This window comes from Pichia kudriavzevii, chromosome 3 (assembly GCF_003054445.1).
Source record: "Pichia kudriavzevii chromosome 3, complete sequence".
NCBI classification, from domain to species: Eukaryota; Fungi; Ascomycota; class Pichiomycetes; order Pichiales; family Pichiaceae; genus Pichia; species Pichia kudriavzevii.
In genome coordinates this window covers 1357415-1369427 of record NC_042508.1, presented here as the reverse complement: position 1 = coordinate 1369427, position 12013 = coordinate 1357415, and the positions used below count along the sequence as shown (strand labels likewise).

The following is a 12013-nucleotide window of genomic DNA, read 5'->3' as shown; positions in this document are numbered from 1 at the left end:
AAGTTGCCTATAGTTTATCTTTTAGCAAATCGGCTAAATTTAAGTGGACTGTACGTTTCAGCAGATTAATTCCCTCTAATAACTTCCATTCTTCTGCAGAAAACTTGACTGTTCGTGAAATATAAAGAAGTTGATAATTAGCTAGGACAAAAAATAAATTAAACTCGCTGTTATTGCAACCAGTTATAGTCAGGATATCTGATGCGCTTTGTGAAAGGGGTCGCTGATGATCCTGTTCAGCAAGCTGACTAATAAATGTACCTATATGTTTAATGTAACTGGAGAAGTTTTCGAGAAAATTATATGCTGTGTAAGACCAATCTCTGGAAATAAGATTCATCATTTTAAATGAAACCAAGAAATTCAGGTCCTCGGTGGTATCCTCAATCAAGGTACTCAAACGACTTGAAAAAAATACAAAGTTTTCCCTTGGAGTTAGTTTCATTAATTCAGTTGCAACATTATCGACAAAAGACTCTTTTGTTTCTTCACTAACGGGTAGTGCAGCTATGTGTCTCCAGATCAAATTCAATAGCTCAGATCTTGTTGGTAATGACTCTATTCCTATTCCAGATCCAGTATACTTAGATTCAATGGTTAAGGGAATCGATGCGAAAGTTTTACTCTTTGTTAAATCTATTGACAAAATAGGACCACTCAAAATGGGATCCTTGGAGCTTGCAAAAACATACCTGATACTAGTTAATAATGAGTCTTCATACTGATCATCGGTAAACATGCCTGGATCTGTCACGTGTGTGATTCTCATCAAATTTGAACATAGTAGCGTATTAAATAGTTTCTGTTCTCGTTTAATCTCCAAAGTCATAAATCCGATTAACAATTTGTGTAGTTCACGCCAGCGAGACCAAGTTTCATAGTAAATCTCATATATTTCGGGGTTCTGAATGCATGTTAGTTTACTGGCCGTTTCAAAAGCGAATATAAAGGAATCCCAAAAACTATACTTTATTTCCTTCAAATATTGTACCCCAAAAAACGTATCCAGTTTGTTAAACTTGTCCGAATTAGTAGATAATTCAAAAACAGAGTCAATTTTGTTTAATATAAGTTTCCCTTCCACATTTTCTGGCTTATCCGCTGCAGAGAAGCCATCTGATAAATTTCTGGCTAACAAATAAGACTGAACTGTTGAGTGCTTCTTTCTTTTTCGCCTCCTAGAGTCATCAGGGATAAGAAACGAGAAAAGGGCTCGTAGCTTTTGATATAGAGTGTCAAGTTCCTTTTTGAATATAAGTTTTTCCTCCTTGTCCCTAAGAACAGGAGAGTATTCGAATACCCTCAATAGGCTGCTTAGGTATCTAATGCATGGGGCAGCTAAACAAACAATAGAGTCAGAGGGCCTCTCCGAGACTTGGTTTAACTGGGTAGCTGTCAGAACCATATCTAGTATTTCGTTTGTAGGGAAATCTATATAAGGTATATGAGCCAACAGTGTATTCTCGAGAAAGCCAACTAGAACCTTAAATGTTTCATACCGATATATCCTTTCATGCAAATTGTTCAGTTGCAAGTGATAAGTTTTGCATTTACTCGAGATTTTTTCTTGTAGTTGATCCGTCAAGCCTGTTGAATGTTCTTGGTCAAACAGTGGTCCCTCTTCATTTTTGGGCGGCATAGCCTTCTGAATTGCAATCCACACGAAAAAGTTAGAAATCCACCTTAGAAAAATGATATATTGATGTGGTTCCAGGGGCATATGGGACTTTCCTTTTGGAAAACGCGCCTCTGTAATCTTGCCCATGTATTTTCGATGCCTTGCCATGAACGCAGAAGTTCTAAAGGACAGAGACTTGTCAGACTTTTTTCAGCCCTTCGAATACTCACCGTGCACGGTGAGTCATTGCAGAACTCATCTCAGTATTAACTTTCTTTGGCAAATTGAAGGTGACACGCTGAAACTGGCTAGAGGATAGGATTGAGCATATGACAAGCTATTGAAATAGTCACACCTGAACTAAAGAAGCCAGAGATCTCACGTCAAGGAACTAAAGCAGAGAAAAGAAAAAATGATGTTTCTTTTACGATTCACGTGTCACTACTTAGAATCATACTTAAACTAGTTTCAAGAATGCAGTGTTTTTTCTAGGCCCGTAAAGTTCATCAGAGGTACTTGTGCTAGATGTTAATACGTATACTGCAGAATGAAGCTTAAAAGAATTTAGTAGGTGTATATGGTGTTTTGATTCTCACAGAATAAAAAAATATACGAAAACCGGTTGGTATCATTTGGAACAAAATACTTGTCGGCAACAGAATTCTTCATTCCATTTTTTGAATGAAGGACATTCTGTAATGGTAGAATATCTATACGAGGAATCATCGAACCCCTTCTAAGCATGATTTCTGCGGTTATGAGTGATGGAAACTTCAAACAATTGAAAGTGTAAATATCCAGTTCAGAATGTTGTTTTTTTTTTTTGATGCCTATTAATTAGATGAGCGGTGACGGCTAGGGAATTATCATATGCTACTTTATAAAATCTTCGTTTATACCACTTTCCCCAGAAAGATAAACCTATCAATCTGTTGGGCCCTTTCCAATCAGATTCTTTTTTAGGTTGGGAATAAATCCTTTTCTTTGGTTGTTTTTGTTTTGTTTTGTATAGTTCTTTTATTTTTGTTTCACTGAACGACATTCAGTGCATTTTAACAAAGTAGCATGGATACGTGACAATGACCCCTTCTTTTGCTGACACATTTACCTTTTATAAATAGCTAAAAAAATAGAATAAAAGATATGTTATCTTTTCTTACTATCTGTTTGTTCTCCTTGGGAATATCCAACCTGAAATAAACAACTTGACAATATTAAGAATTAATTTGTGAGGTTTTAAGTGCCCGTCAGTTGGAACAACCCTATAAACTTCTTCACACAAAAGAAGATACTATATTGCCTGAATGGTTGCCACAATATTGTCTTACAATAGAAAACAAACGCTGGCTTCTTAGGCGTATAAGTTCTATAGGAAAGAAATAATTCAGTTTATTCCTTGGGTAATTGCACATACTACTAAAGGATACTTTTCTAAAAATAAATCCCATATTGAATATAATAGCTAATCAAATGGGAATTTCATACAATATAAGCAACTATTCAAAGATGGGGAAAAATTAAAATTAGCTCTCTCATACTCTATAGGTTCTTATAGAAGTAATACCCGATGTTCATCTATAAACTGTAACTTTTAATATTTTGCCATAGTTACTTCATCAATTAGGAGCACATTGGAATCTTATTTAAAATAACTCATGGTAATAAAAAAAGAATTCAGTTGTCAACATTGCCACATCAGATGTACGAAAACCATATAGTATTTTTCAGCACGTAGGTGTTTTTTCTCACTTTCAACAAAGGCCTAGAGATTTTTGTTTTAGGGTTGGTTTGACTAAAGCAATAACAAAACGATTTTTTGTTTAAAAGAACCATGTGTTTTCGATAATTTATTCAGCCTTTAGAGAGACAACCCCAACCTGTAAAAACATCTGTATTCACTCAAGAAAAAGTAATTGGTCGGATGGTCTAGTTGGTTATGGCATATGCTTAACACGCATAACGTCCCCAGTTCGATCCTGGGTTCGATCAATTGATTTTCTTTTTTGACTCTTTTTTTATTACTTAATTCATCTTGGAAGTACTAGCAAAAAGAACTATAATAATTTATTATGGTATCCGGTTATACCCAAATCGCAATTATTTTCGGCACAACAGCTAAACTTTATGTTTTGTTTAAGAAAGTTAGGGCCTGAGAGCTATGGATAGTTTAAACTCTAAAACTTTTCGCAAAGTATGTAGAAGAATTACTTAAAAAAACTCCCTTCTCAGTCTTGGAATTTCTTCAATTTGGATCTCGACAATGTATGATCTTTAAAGTTTCAGCTTCAAAAGTAGGGAGATTAGCTCTTAGATTTTTAAATCTTCTCAAATAAAGTGTGCAATAGACTGGAAAGTAAACACGCTTTTCACCCTTAACTCAATAGAAAAAAAAACAAAGGTATTTCCGAGCACCAAACATAATTATTAGTTTAAAAGATCACTGGCAAAAATTCTTGAAAAAATCAGAAAGACATCAACAGTCTCAGTTCCCCTTTGGATTATTTTCTAAGAATAAAAACTGTTTATCAAATTGGTGAATTAGTAACAGAACGGAATTTTGATATTGCTGACACTTACTAATTTTATTCTCCTTCACATTTAAAGTTGAAGGATGAACTGTACTTTGAAGTCTTATATGAGATAGCCTGTAAGAGCGAATTAAGAAGCAGGAAATAAGCTGATATTTGCTAGAATAGTAGGCGTGTGCCGGGATATATACACATTGATAGGCCCACCTTTGGAAGATACGAGATGTAAACATTAATTATATGAAGAAAAAAATAATAACTTTTGTAAAATGGAAGTTTGTTCGATTGGGTTGTTTGGCTTCATGGGTACTATTGATTTTCGGTCTGGTTGGTAAATCATTAGTTACCGTTGACATTATATTTTTTAAATCTCTTTCAAAAATTAGGAAAGTTACAAACATCTCCTTGGGATGATTGTTATACTAACAAAACATTATATCAAAAAGAAAATAGCATTCCATTGCTTACCTTTAATTTTGAAATAGAAGAGCTGAAAAATGACATGTTTCCGTAGTGAGAAGCAACGAAGATTAGTTTCAATTTGGCGGTTTGAAGTATAAAAGGAATACACTATTTTGTTGAGTAGAAGAAAACAATATAACTTAGGTAGTTTCTAATCGAAGGAAAAAAAACAGAGTGATAAAATTACTGAACAATTAACTTTCACTGTGCCCACAGCTTATATGTGCAGTTATATACATATTGAGGTGTTGCTAATACATCTTTCATAATGTCATGGTTTTGTACAATATCATAGCTGTTGTTAAAAATTATGATTATTCTTCAAAAAATTTAATTGTCAAAATATCTTATTTTTCAAAATTAGTTTGAGACCTTACTCCAACTCCTATAGAAATTTTGAAAGTGTTGCTGGTGGTGCGTACTTTAGAATCTGATTATTGCTTCTTTATATCTTATATATTTTTATACGTTAATTCTCTGAGGACATATATGGAATGTCCTCTGTTTAAATAGTAATTCTTTAATTTAAAAATAGCATTTTGAGGGATTTAATTATCTTCTAGAACTTCTGTTTAACCTTCTACAATCTTCTTCAACCTTCTATATGATTACCCGATGAGGAAATAGAGAGATAGTCCTTTGTCTGATCTCTTACAAATTTTATAATTGGTCGGATGGTCTAGTTGGTTATGGCATATGCTTAACACGCATAACGTCCCCAGTTCGATCCTGGGTTCGATCAATTTTTCAATTTTTTTTGAGAGAAGTTGCATCCCATGTCGTGTATGATTTTTTCTTACAACAGTTTAGCATTATTTGCAATACTAACTGTTGCAGATACATCATTCTTTCTATGATCCTTATCTCTAAGGCGTTAATCATGAATGCGGCACAACAGTCGTTCAATTCTTTGCTCCAAGCATATCTTTCCCAAACCCCGCAAATGGATCAAAATGTCGATAAAAGACGGATTGAAGTGTTATTGCAAATAAACACCATACTTTTATATAAGTGTATTGGCTTGCAGCAGTTTATATTGAACCAACAAAATACCAGTTTACCTGATTATCCAGCACGCAAAGAATTATACAATAATTATTTGAAGAGAATACATTACAATTTATCTTGTCTCGCATCAATTAATGACATTTATTCTAGTAATCCATCATCTAAAAGAAATTATGTTTTACCACAAATAGTATACCCACCTCAGGAATGCCCCGAATTATACGATCATTATAAAACTCTAAACCAACTCTACCCAGAGGCAATTCCATTTTATCAAAAGAAGATTTCACTTGCCAGACAACAACAACAACAACAACAACAACAACAAGAGCGGCAACAGCAAGGTACCACTAATGGTTTTCCACAATTCAATTTGGGAATAAACCCATATATGCAAGGTAATGGAGTGAAGAAGCCATACACACAGCAAAATAATGTTTTACAAACGCAGCATGTATCCCAACAGGTACAATCACCAAATAATGTCATATCTACTAGCAACGTGGCCAGCAACATGAGTACCGAGTGGGGACAAAGAAAACCGTCTGCTGGATTTCAAGAGCCAATAGTATCACAACCTTTCAATATTACCTCAAATTTTAATCATGTAAATGGGAATAGAAACGATTTTACTTTCCAAAAGGAACAACAGCAACAGCAGCAACGAAATTTCACTATGGAACAACCACAAAGGAGATCATCCAATAATACGTCACATTCTATGACTCCACAAATGACACCACAAGCTATCCTTCAACAAGGCATGGCTTCTAATCACTCGACCACACCTAATCAGCAGATGCATCAGAGCCAAGGTTTGAATCCAATACTGAGTCCAGAGCAAATATTGTCGAGGGTGCAGCAAACTGGACAAATGGGACAACAGCAGATAAAGAATGCATATAATAACCCACAACACACGTCACAGCAATTTATGAGCCAGGTGTCCTCAAATACTCAAAACTCCAATTTTAATCAAATGGACTCTAACTTCATGAGTGGTTGGTAAATTCATCACTATAACATGTATTACATAGACTCCTATGTAGTTGAATATGTAGTGAAGACCAACTTTTGTGTTCTAGTGAATATAGTTCGTATTTTCATATAAAATTATCTTGATCGTGTATGTGTGGTCATGTATTTTTTCAGGCCGATTAATAGACACATTATAATAACTTATTTATTTCTCTAAATCATGCGAAGCACTAACTCTTGGTCTTCTTAAAACTCAACGATGGGCAAAAGGAAATCCGGGTTAGAGGTAACAGCACTTACGCCGCCGTTTTACACATCACCAATTGGCTCTAACGCGTACAATATCCCTGAAGAGTACGAGGCGATTCTCTTAGATATATACACTCGATACACGGAAGAAAAGCCCGACATACACTTGTCAGATATAACGAAGTTACTTGTGGATGAGATTGGAATACCTGAAAACTTGGTACCTAAGGGGGACGAGTTAACATCATGGTTAATACCGGGAACGGATATTTTGGATTTTGAGAAGTGGCTCTACAAGGGGTATTTTTATTTGTTACTTAGGGAACATATCGATGAGGTTGATATGATTTGGGAAGATTTATGGATCACATTAGATCCAAAGATTATTGAAAAGGGGGATTTGCGGTCGAAAAGGCTGTACCTTACACACATCAATAAGTTGATAAGCGTGGGAAAAATCGATGCAAATAGTATAGGTATGTTACAGACAGGAGGAGGTGGCAAAGTGTACGTAGATTTCATTGATTTTTTTAAGCTTTTGGGGAGGATAGGAGCCTTCAGCTAAGGGGTCACTGTCTTTCCAACGTTTATACATACTCATGATCACTCTCTGATGTGGTCTCTTCTTCGGTAAGTTTGTTTAGGTTATTTATCTTGTAGAATACATACACAATTCCTTATAAAATATGCTTAGATCTGAAGTAATTTCTTAGGTAGTGGATTTGGTAAAAGCCAATACCAATAAGAGTTAATAACCCCACAACAAAGAAATTTCTAACTCTACGGTTGGTACTTTCATTGGTATCTCTTAAACGATGCTCTCTTTTAATCAAGTATTCTAATTCATTAAGAATTTCATCTAACATCTCATTAACCTTCCTAAGTTGAACTTCAGAAGGTTTTAATTTTTCAGCACTCTGAATAGCATTCCAGTCTCTTGCATTTGCCCCAGATTCAACTTCTAATTCAATTTCTCTGGATAGTTGACGCCCATTACTACGGTAACCCGGTTGTACTTTATTAGTGAAACAAATGTCGAAACTTGAAGTTTCGTCAGCACTAAATGCAACCTTGACATTGCCCGAAATGTCGTCTTTACGACGGTACTCATCACCATCTGCATTGGTAATCCGTAAGGACAAGACTTGGCCGTCATTAGGGTGTCCATTGGTATTCACAGTAACAACCACCAATTGGCCATCAGATACAAATTCACGAACACATTGGGGGTCTGGATTGTTTGCTTGGGCCGGCAATTCAAAACGGAGGGCATTCACAGCATGTAAAAACGCAACTAGAGTGAAAAATAATGAGGATAATGTAAAACCCTTCATTTGGAGATCCTGTACTTTATTTGGGGCGGAAAGGAATTGGAAACAAGGGGAAACTGACACGTTGTACACATGAGAATAACATTCACCATCACGAATATCTTGAGTTCACTTGCAAAATGTCAATTTCCTACGGGGAAATCAAGGCAGAAGAAACTGATGCGCCAAGGCAAAAAAAAAAAAAAAACAAGGGAAAACCGACGCGCCGTCAACAATAACAAGCAGGAAAAAATAGCAACATGAAATTACAATTATATAAATCACACACCTCAATTTGGTGCAATGTCCATACTGCAGTTCGTAGATACAGCTAGTCTGCTGGATTTTAAACAAACTGCAATTTTATACAATAATATAATACATAGGCAACACTATAAATGCTTTTTTCTTTTTCTTTTTCTTTTTCTATTTCATGTTTGGTGTCTCGTTCACTTCTTGCTCCCTCTTAATCTCAATCTTCTTCCTTTTTGATTGTAGAAGAGGTGTTCGGTGCATCCCAGTCTCCAAGGTTTGAAGCAGCCCCCCAATCCATATTCTTTGAACGAGATTGACCACCCCAAACACTACGATCACCCAGGTTACCGTATTCAGTATTTCCACCATTGGAATCATCGGCACCACCCCAAACACTTTTGTTTCCTCCATTGCCCCAAGCTGGAGTTTTACTACCGTTGGACGTCCAACTTGGTGTTTTACCGCCTGCACCGCTTGACCAGCTTGGCGTTTTACCACCAGAAGTAGACGATCCCCACGCCGGTGTTTTACCACCAGAAGTAGACGATCCCCACGCCGGTGTTTTACCACCAGAAGTAGAGGAACTCCATGCCGGAGTTTTCCCACCGAAAGTCGATGAACCCCAAGCAGGGGTCTTACCACCAGAATTGCTAGACCAACTTGGTGTCTTGCCCCCTTGTTGTGATTCCCATGCAGGAGTTTTACCGCCTGCACCACTTGACCAACTTGGCGTCTTACCACCACCAACTGTTGGGCCATTACTAACCATTCTTGGATTCATACCATTATTATAACCCCCCGAATAACCGGCATTATTGTATGATCCATGAGGTGATGGTCTGCCATGGGAAGCATGGAAGTTAGATTGCCTGAACGATCCACCACCGTTTCTGCCTCTGTAATTTTCAAGAAATTGTTCATATGGCACATACTGACCAGGCCTCAATTCAAATAATAAGTCTGATTTATTAATTGGAATAATTTTAGCAGGATTATGCATCTCAACACGGGCAACATCGCCACTTGCATCCTTTATAATACCCTTCTTACCTTTGTAAGGCCCTTTCCTAACAGAGACATGTTGATTAAGGGTCATATCACGACCACCAAATCTCGATTGATTGATAACTGCTGTTGGTGGGGGTGCCATCATTCGATTTGGATTCATCTTGGTCAAGTCTGGCCCTTTGAATGAAGAGGAAATAGAACCCTTACTAGCAATTGTCTGAACAGAGTTTGAATCTGTAACAAATATACCTGTATTTTCATAGACTGACTTTGAATGTAAGAATAAATAGGATTTGTAAATATGCATAATATTACCTTGTCTCTTTTCACCACCAACTTCCTTGACAACGTCTCCCACCTTGATTTCTAAGCCGTTTCTATCAGTAGTTTTTTCAGTCAATCTGTTAATCTCCAATGCTGAAACGATATTCTTTGGTGGAAGGTCCAAGACACGTCCATCGGTACATAAGATCTTGAAAATTTCCTTTTCTGCCTTGATGATAATTCCGACCCTATTAGCAGATAAGTTGACCATTTGATGTAGTTCGAATCTACCAACCTTCGATGATAAATTGGAAGAATCCGTTGAGGTAACTAAATAATTAGGGAAAACCCTGATATCCTTTTTAGTTTGATCTGAAACTAAAGTGACTTGGTTATCTTTGATATTGACAATTAAACCACTTTCATCCTTATGAGCACCATGAATAATGGTAACATGATCACCAGGCAAAAAGATTTTCCTTAAAGAGGTTGTGGGAACTTCAACTATTGTATTGTTAACATCATTATATTCTTCATTACCTTCCAATAGAACCCTTGCGATTTTGGCTTCCGCAATTGATAAAACTCTACCCTTCATTTTAGACTGCTCACCACTAGTGATTTCAACTCTGTCATTTGGTTGAAAAGTGATTGCATTTAAATCGGCATTTTTCAAAGTGGATGCAACCGTTTGCAAATCAATACCATCTGAATCCTTCATTGAATTGAATAGAGTTAATTCATGTAATGTTGGTTTAATATTTTGGGTTTCCAATTGACTTAATTTGATATCCTTATAAAGGAAACCATTGATATATTCTTCATTTCTGTAAATATAATAGTTTCTATCTCTTTTCGCAGTAGTCAAGTGTTCCCTATCATATTGGGCTGCTTCAATATCGGAGAATAACCTTTGAGGAGGCCTGAATTTAGAATTGAAATTTAGAATTTTCTTTTTACCTGTTGTTGGATCAATAATTGACGTGTTTGATCTACCATAATCCAATCTCGGAATTAATTTGATTCTAGCCTCCAAATCATTTTCAGCTAAATTATCTACAATACCCAAATCACCCTTATATTTACCAGTTTTGATTCTAACATAAGATCCTGGCTTTAGCCTACTCTCTTGGGATCTACCTGGTCTTAATAAATCTGGATATTCTTCAATTGGAACCAAGACCTTACCAACATTATTGTAAATGCCCGGTAAGCCGGATAGAATATGATTAACAGCATCCATTCTAACAGCTTCAATATAGATATAACCTTGGAAATTGTCTCTTTGGAAAACCGAATAAACACCTTCAGTACCTTTCAAATTTAACATTCTCGCATATACTTGTCTGACAAGTTCCTTCTCCTTACCGTTTCTGACCCTTACACCCCAAATCAAAGGATCATCAACAGAAGGTAATAATAAACGCTGTGAAATGTTCTGAGTTGATCCCATATACCTTGACGAGGCCGAACGACCGTACCTTGCCTTGAATTGATCAGCCAAAGCCTGAGCGTCTTGTTCAGCCAGTTTTTCTCTTGATCTATCCAATTTCCTATGAGATCTTGATGCTTCATTTTCCACCGATTCTAGATGTTGGTCATCTGCAAGAAACTCTTGACGCAATAGTTCATCCTCCTCATCTTCTTCTTCCTCATCTTCATCATCAACTTCTGCTTCAACATCTAAAAACTGGTTTCCACCAGATCTTCTCTTTTTTCTCTTACGTGAAACTTCGTCTTCGTCGTCATCTTCATCATCATCATCTTCGTCTTCTTCTCCGTCTTCCTCGTCTTCCTCTCCTTGATCGTCTTCTTGATCTTCAAGCTGTTCTTGCTCATTAACATCTTCCTCCTTCTTTAGGCCGTTTAGGCCAATGTCATCACCATCCAAATCGTCTTCTCTTTTGAGCCCCAATTCAGGGTCTTCATGTTTCACCAGAACTTTTCCACCTTTTCCATCATCATCATCATCATTATCATCATCGGCATCTTCATCAACAATGCCATCGTCCAATCCCTCCTTTTCCACACGATGCGACCCAGAGGCACCGCTAAGAGGTTCTTCCAGGTCAACGTCTTCAAATTCAGCATCGGAGACGTCACTGTTGATTTCGTTTGAATTAGTTGGGTTGGTTACAGCTTGATCCTTCATTGTAGAGGTGGATTGTGTATCTGAATTAATATTGCCATTACTGTCTGTGGAGGCGGGAACCGACATTGCTGCTTGACTATGTATGCGGTTAGATACTATAGGAAATTATGATAGGACGTGAGTGAGATGCAATATCTAGTCGAGCCCAACCTAAATCTAACTTAAGTCTAATCTAAATCTA

General features: G+C 36.6%; 5 protein-coding genes and 2 non-coding genes across 7 annotated transcripts; 4 read left to right on the top strand and 3 right to left on the bottom strand.

Annotated features, from left to right (window-relative positions):
- Positions 1 to 7: 7 nt before the first annotated feature.
- Positions 8 to 1786, bottom strand: C5L36_0C06310 (uncharacterized protein; the record flags this gene model as incomplete). The annotated part of the gene is made up of 1 exon (XM_029466325.1): positions 8 to 1786. The coding sequence occupies one exon, from the start codon at positions 1784 to 1786 to the stop codon at positions 8 to 10; it is 1779 nt and encodes a 592-aa protein (XP_029322185.1).
- Positions 1787 to 3533: 1747 nt separating this feature from the next.
- C5L36_0Ctrna7V lies at positions 3534 to 3607 on the top strand. Its single transcript has one exon. It is a non-coding gene; the product is annotated as a tRNA-Val (tRNA).
- A 1669-nt stretch (positions 3608 to 5276) lies between these two features.
- Positions 5277 to 5350, top strand: C5L36_0Ctrna6V. The gene has a single exon. It is a non-coding gene; the product is annotated as a tRNA-Val (tRNA).
- A 111-nt stretch (positions 5351 to 5461) lies between these two features.
- On the top strand, positions 5462 to 6625 carry C5L36_0C06305 (uncharacterized protein; the record flags this gene model as incomplete). Its single annotated transcript, XM_029466324.1, has 1 exon — positions 5462 to 6625. One exon carries the CDS (start codon positions 5462 to 5464, stop codon positions 6623 to 6625), a length of 1164 nt encoding a protein of 387 aa, XP_029322184.1.
- Positions 6626 to 6853: 228 nt separating this feature from the next.
- On the top strand, positions 6854 to 7408 carry C5L36_0C06300 (uncharacterized protein; the record flags this gene model as incomplete). Its single annotated transcript, XM_029466323.1, has 1 exon — positions 6854 to 7408. One exon carries the CDS (start codon positions 6854 to 6856, stop codon positions 7406 to 7408), a length of 555 nt encoding a protein of 184 aa, XP_029322183.1.
- A 112-nt stretch (positions 7409 to 7520) lies between these two features.
- On the bottom strand, positions 7521 to 8177 carry C5L36_0C06290 (uncharacterized protein; the record flags this gene model as incomplete). The annotated part of the gene is made up of 1 exon (XM_029466322.1): positions 7521 to 8177. The coding sequence occupies one exon, from the start codon at positions 8175 to 8177 to the stop codon at positions 7521 to 7523; it is 657 nt and encodes a 218-aa protein (XP_029322182.1).
- A 448-nt stretch (positions 8178 to 8625) lies between these two features.
- On the bottom strand, positions 8626 to 11898 carry C5L36_0C06280 (uncharacterized protein; the record flags this gene model as incomplete). The annotated part of the gene is made up of 1 exon (XM_029466321.1): positions 8626 to 11898. One exon carries the CDS (start codon positions 11896 to 11898, stop codon positions 8626 to 8628), a length of 3273 nt encoding a protein of 1090 aa, XP_029322181.1.
- Between the last annotated feature and the right edge of the window lie 115 nt (positions 11899 to 12013).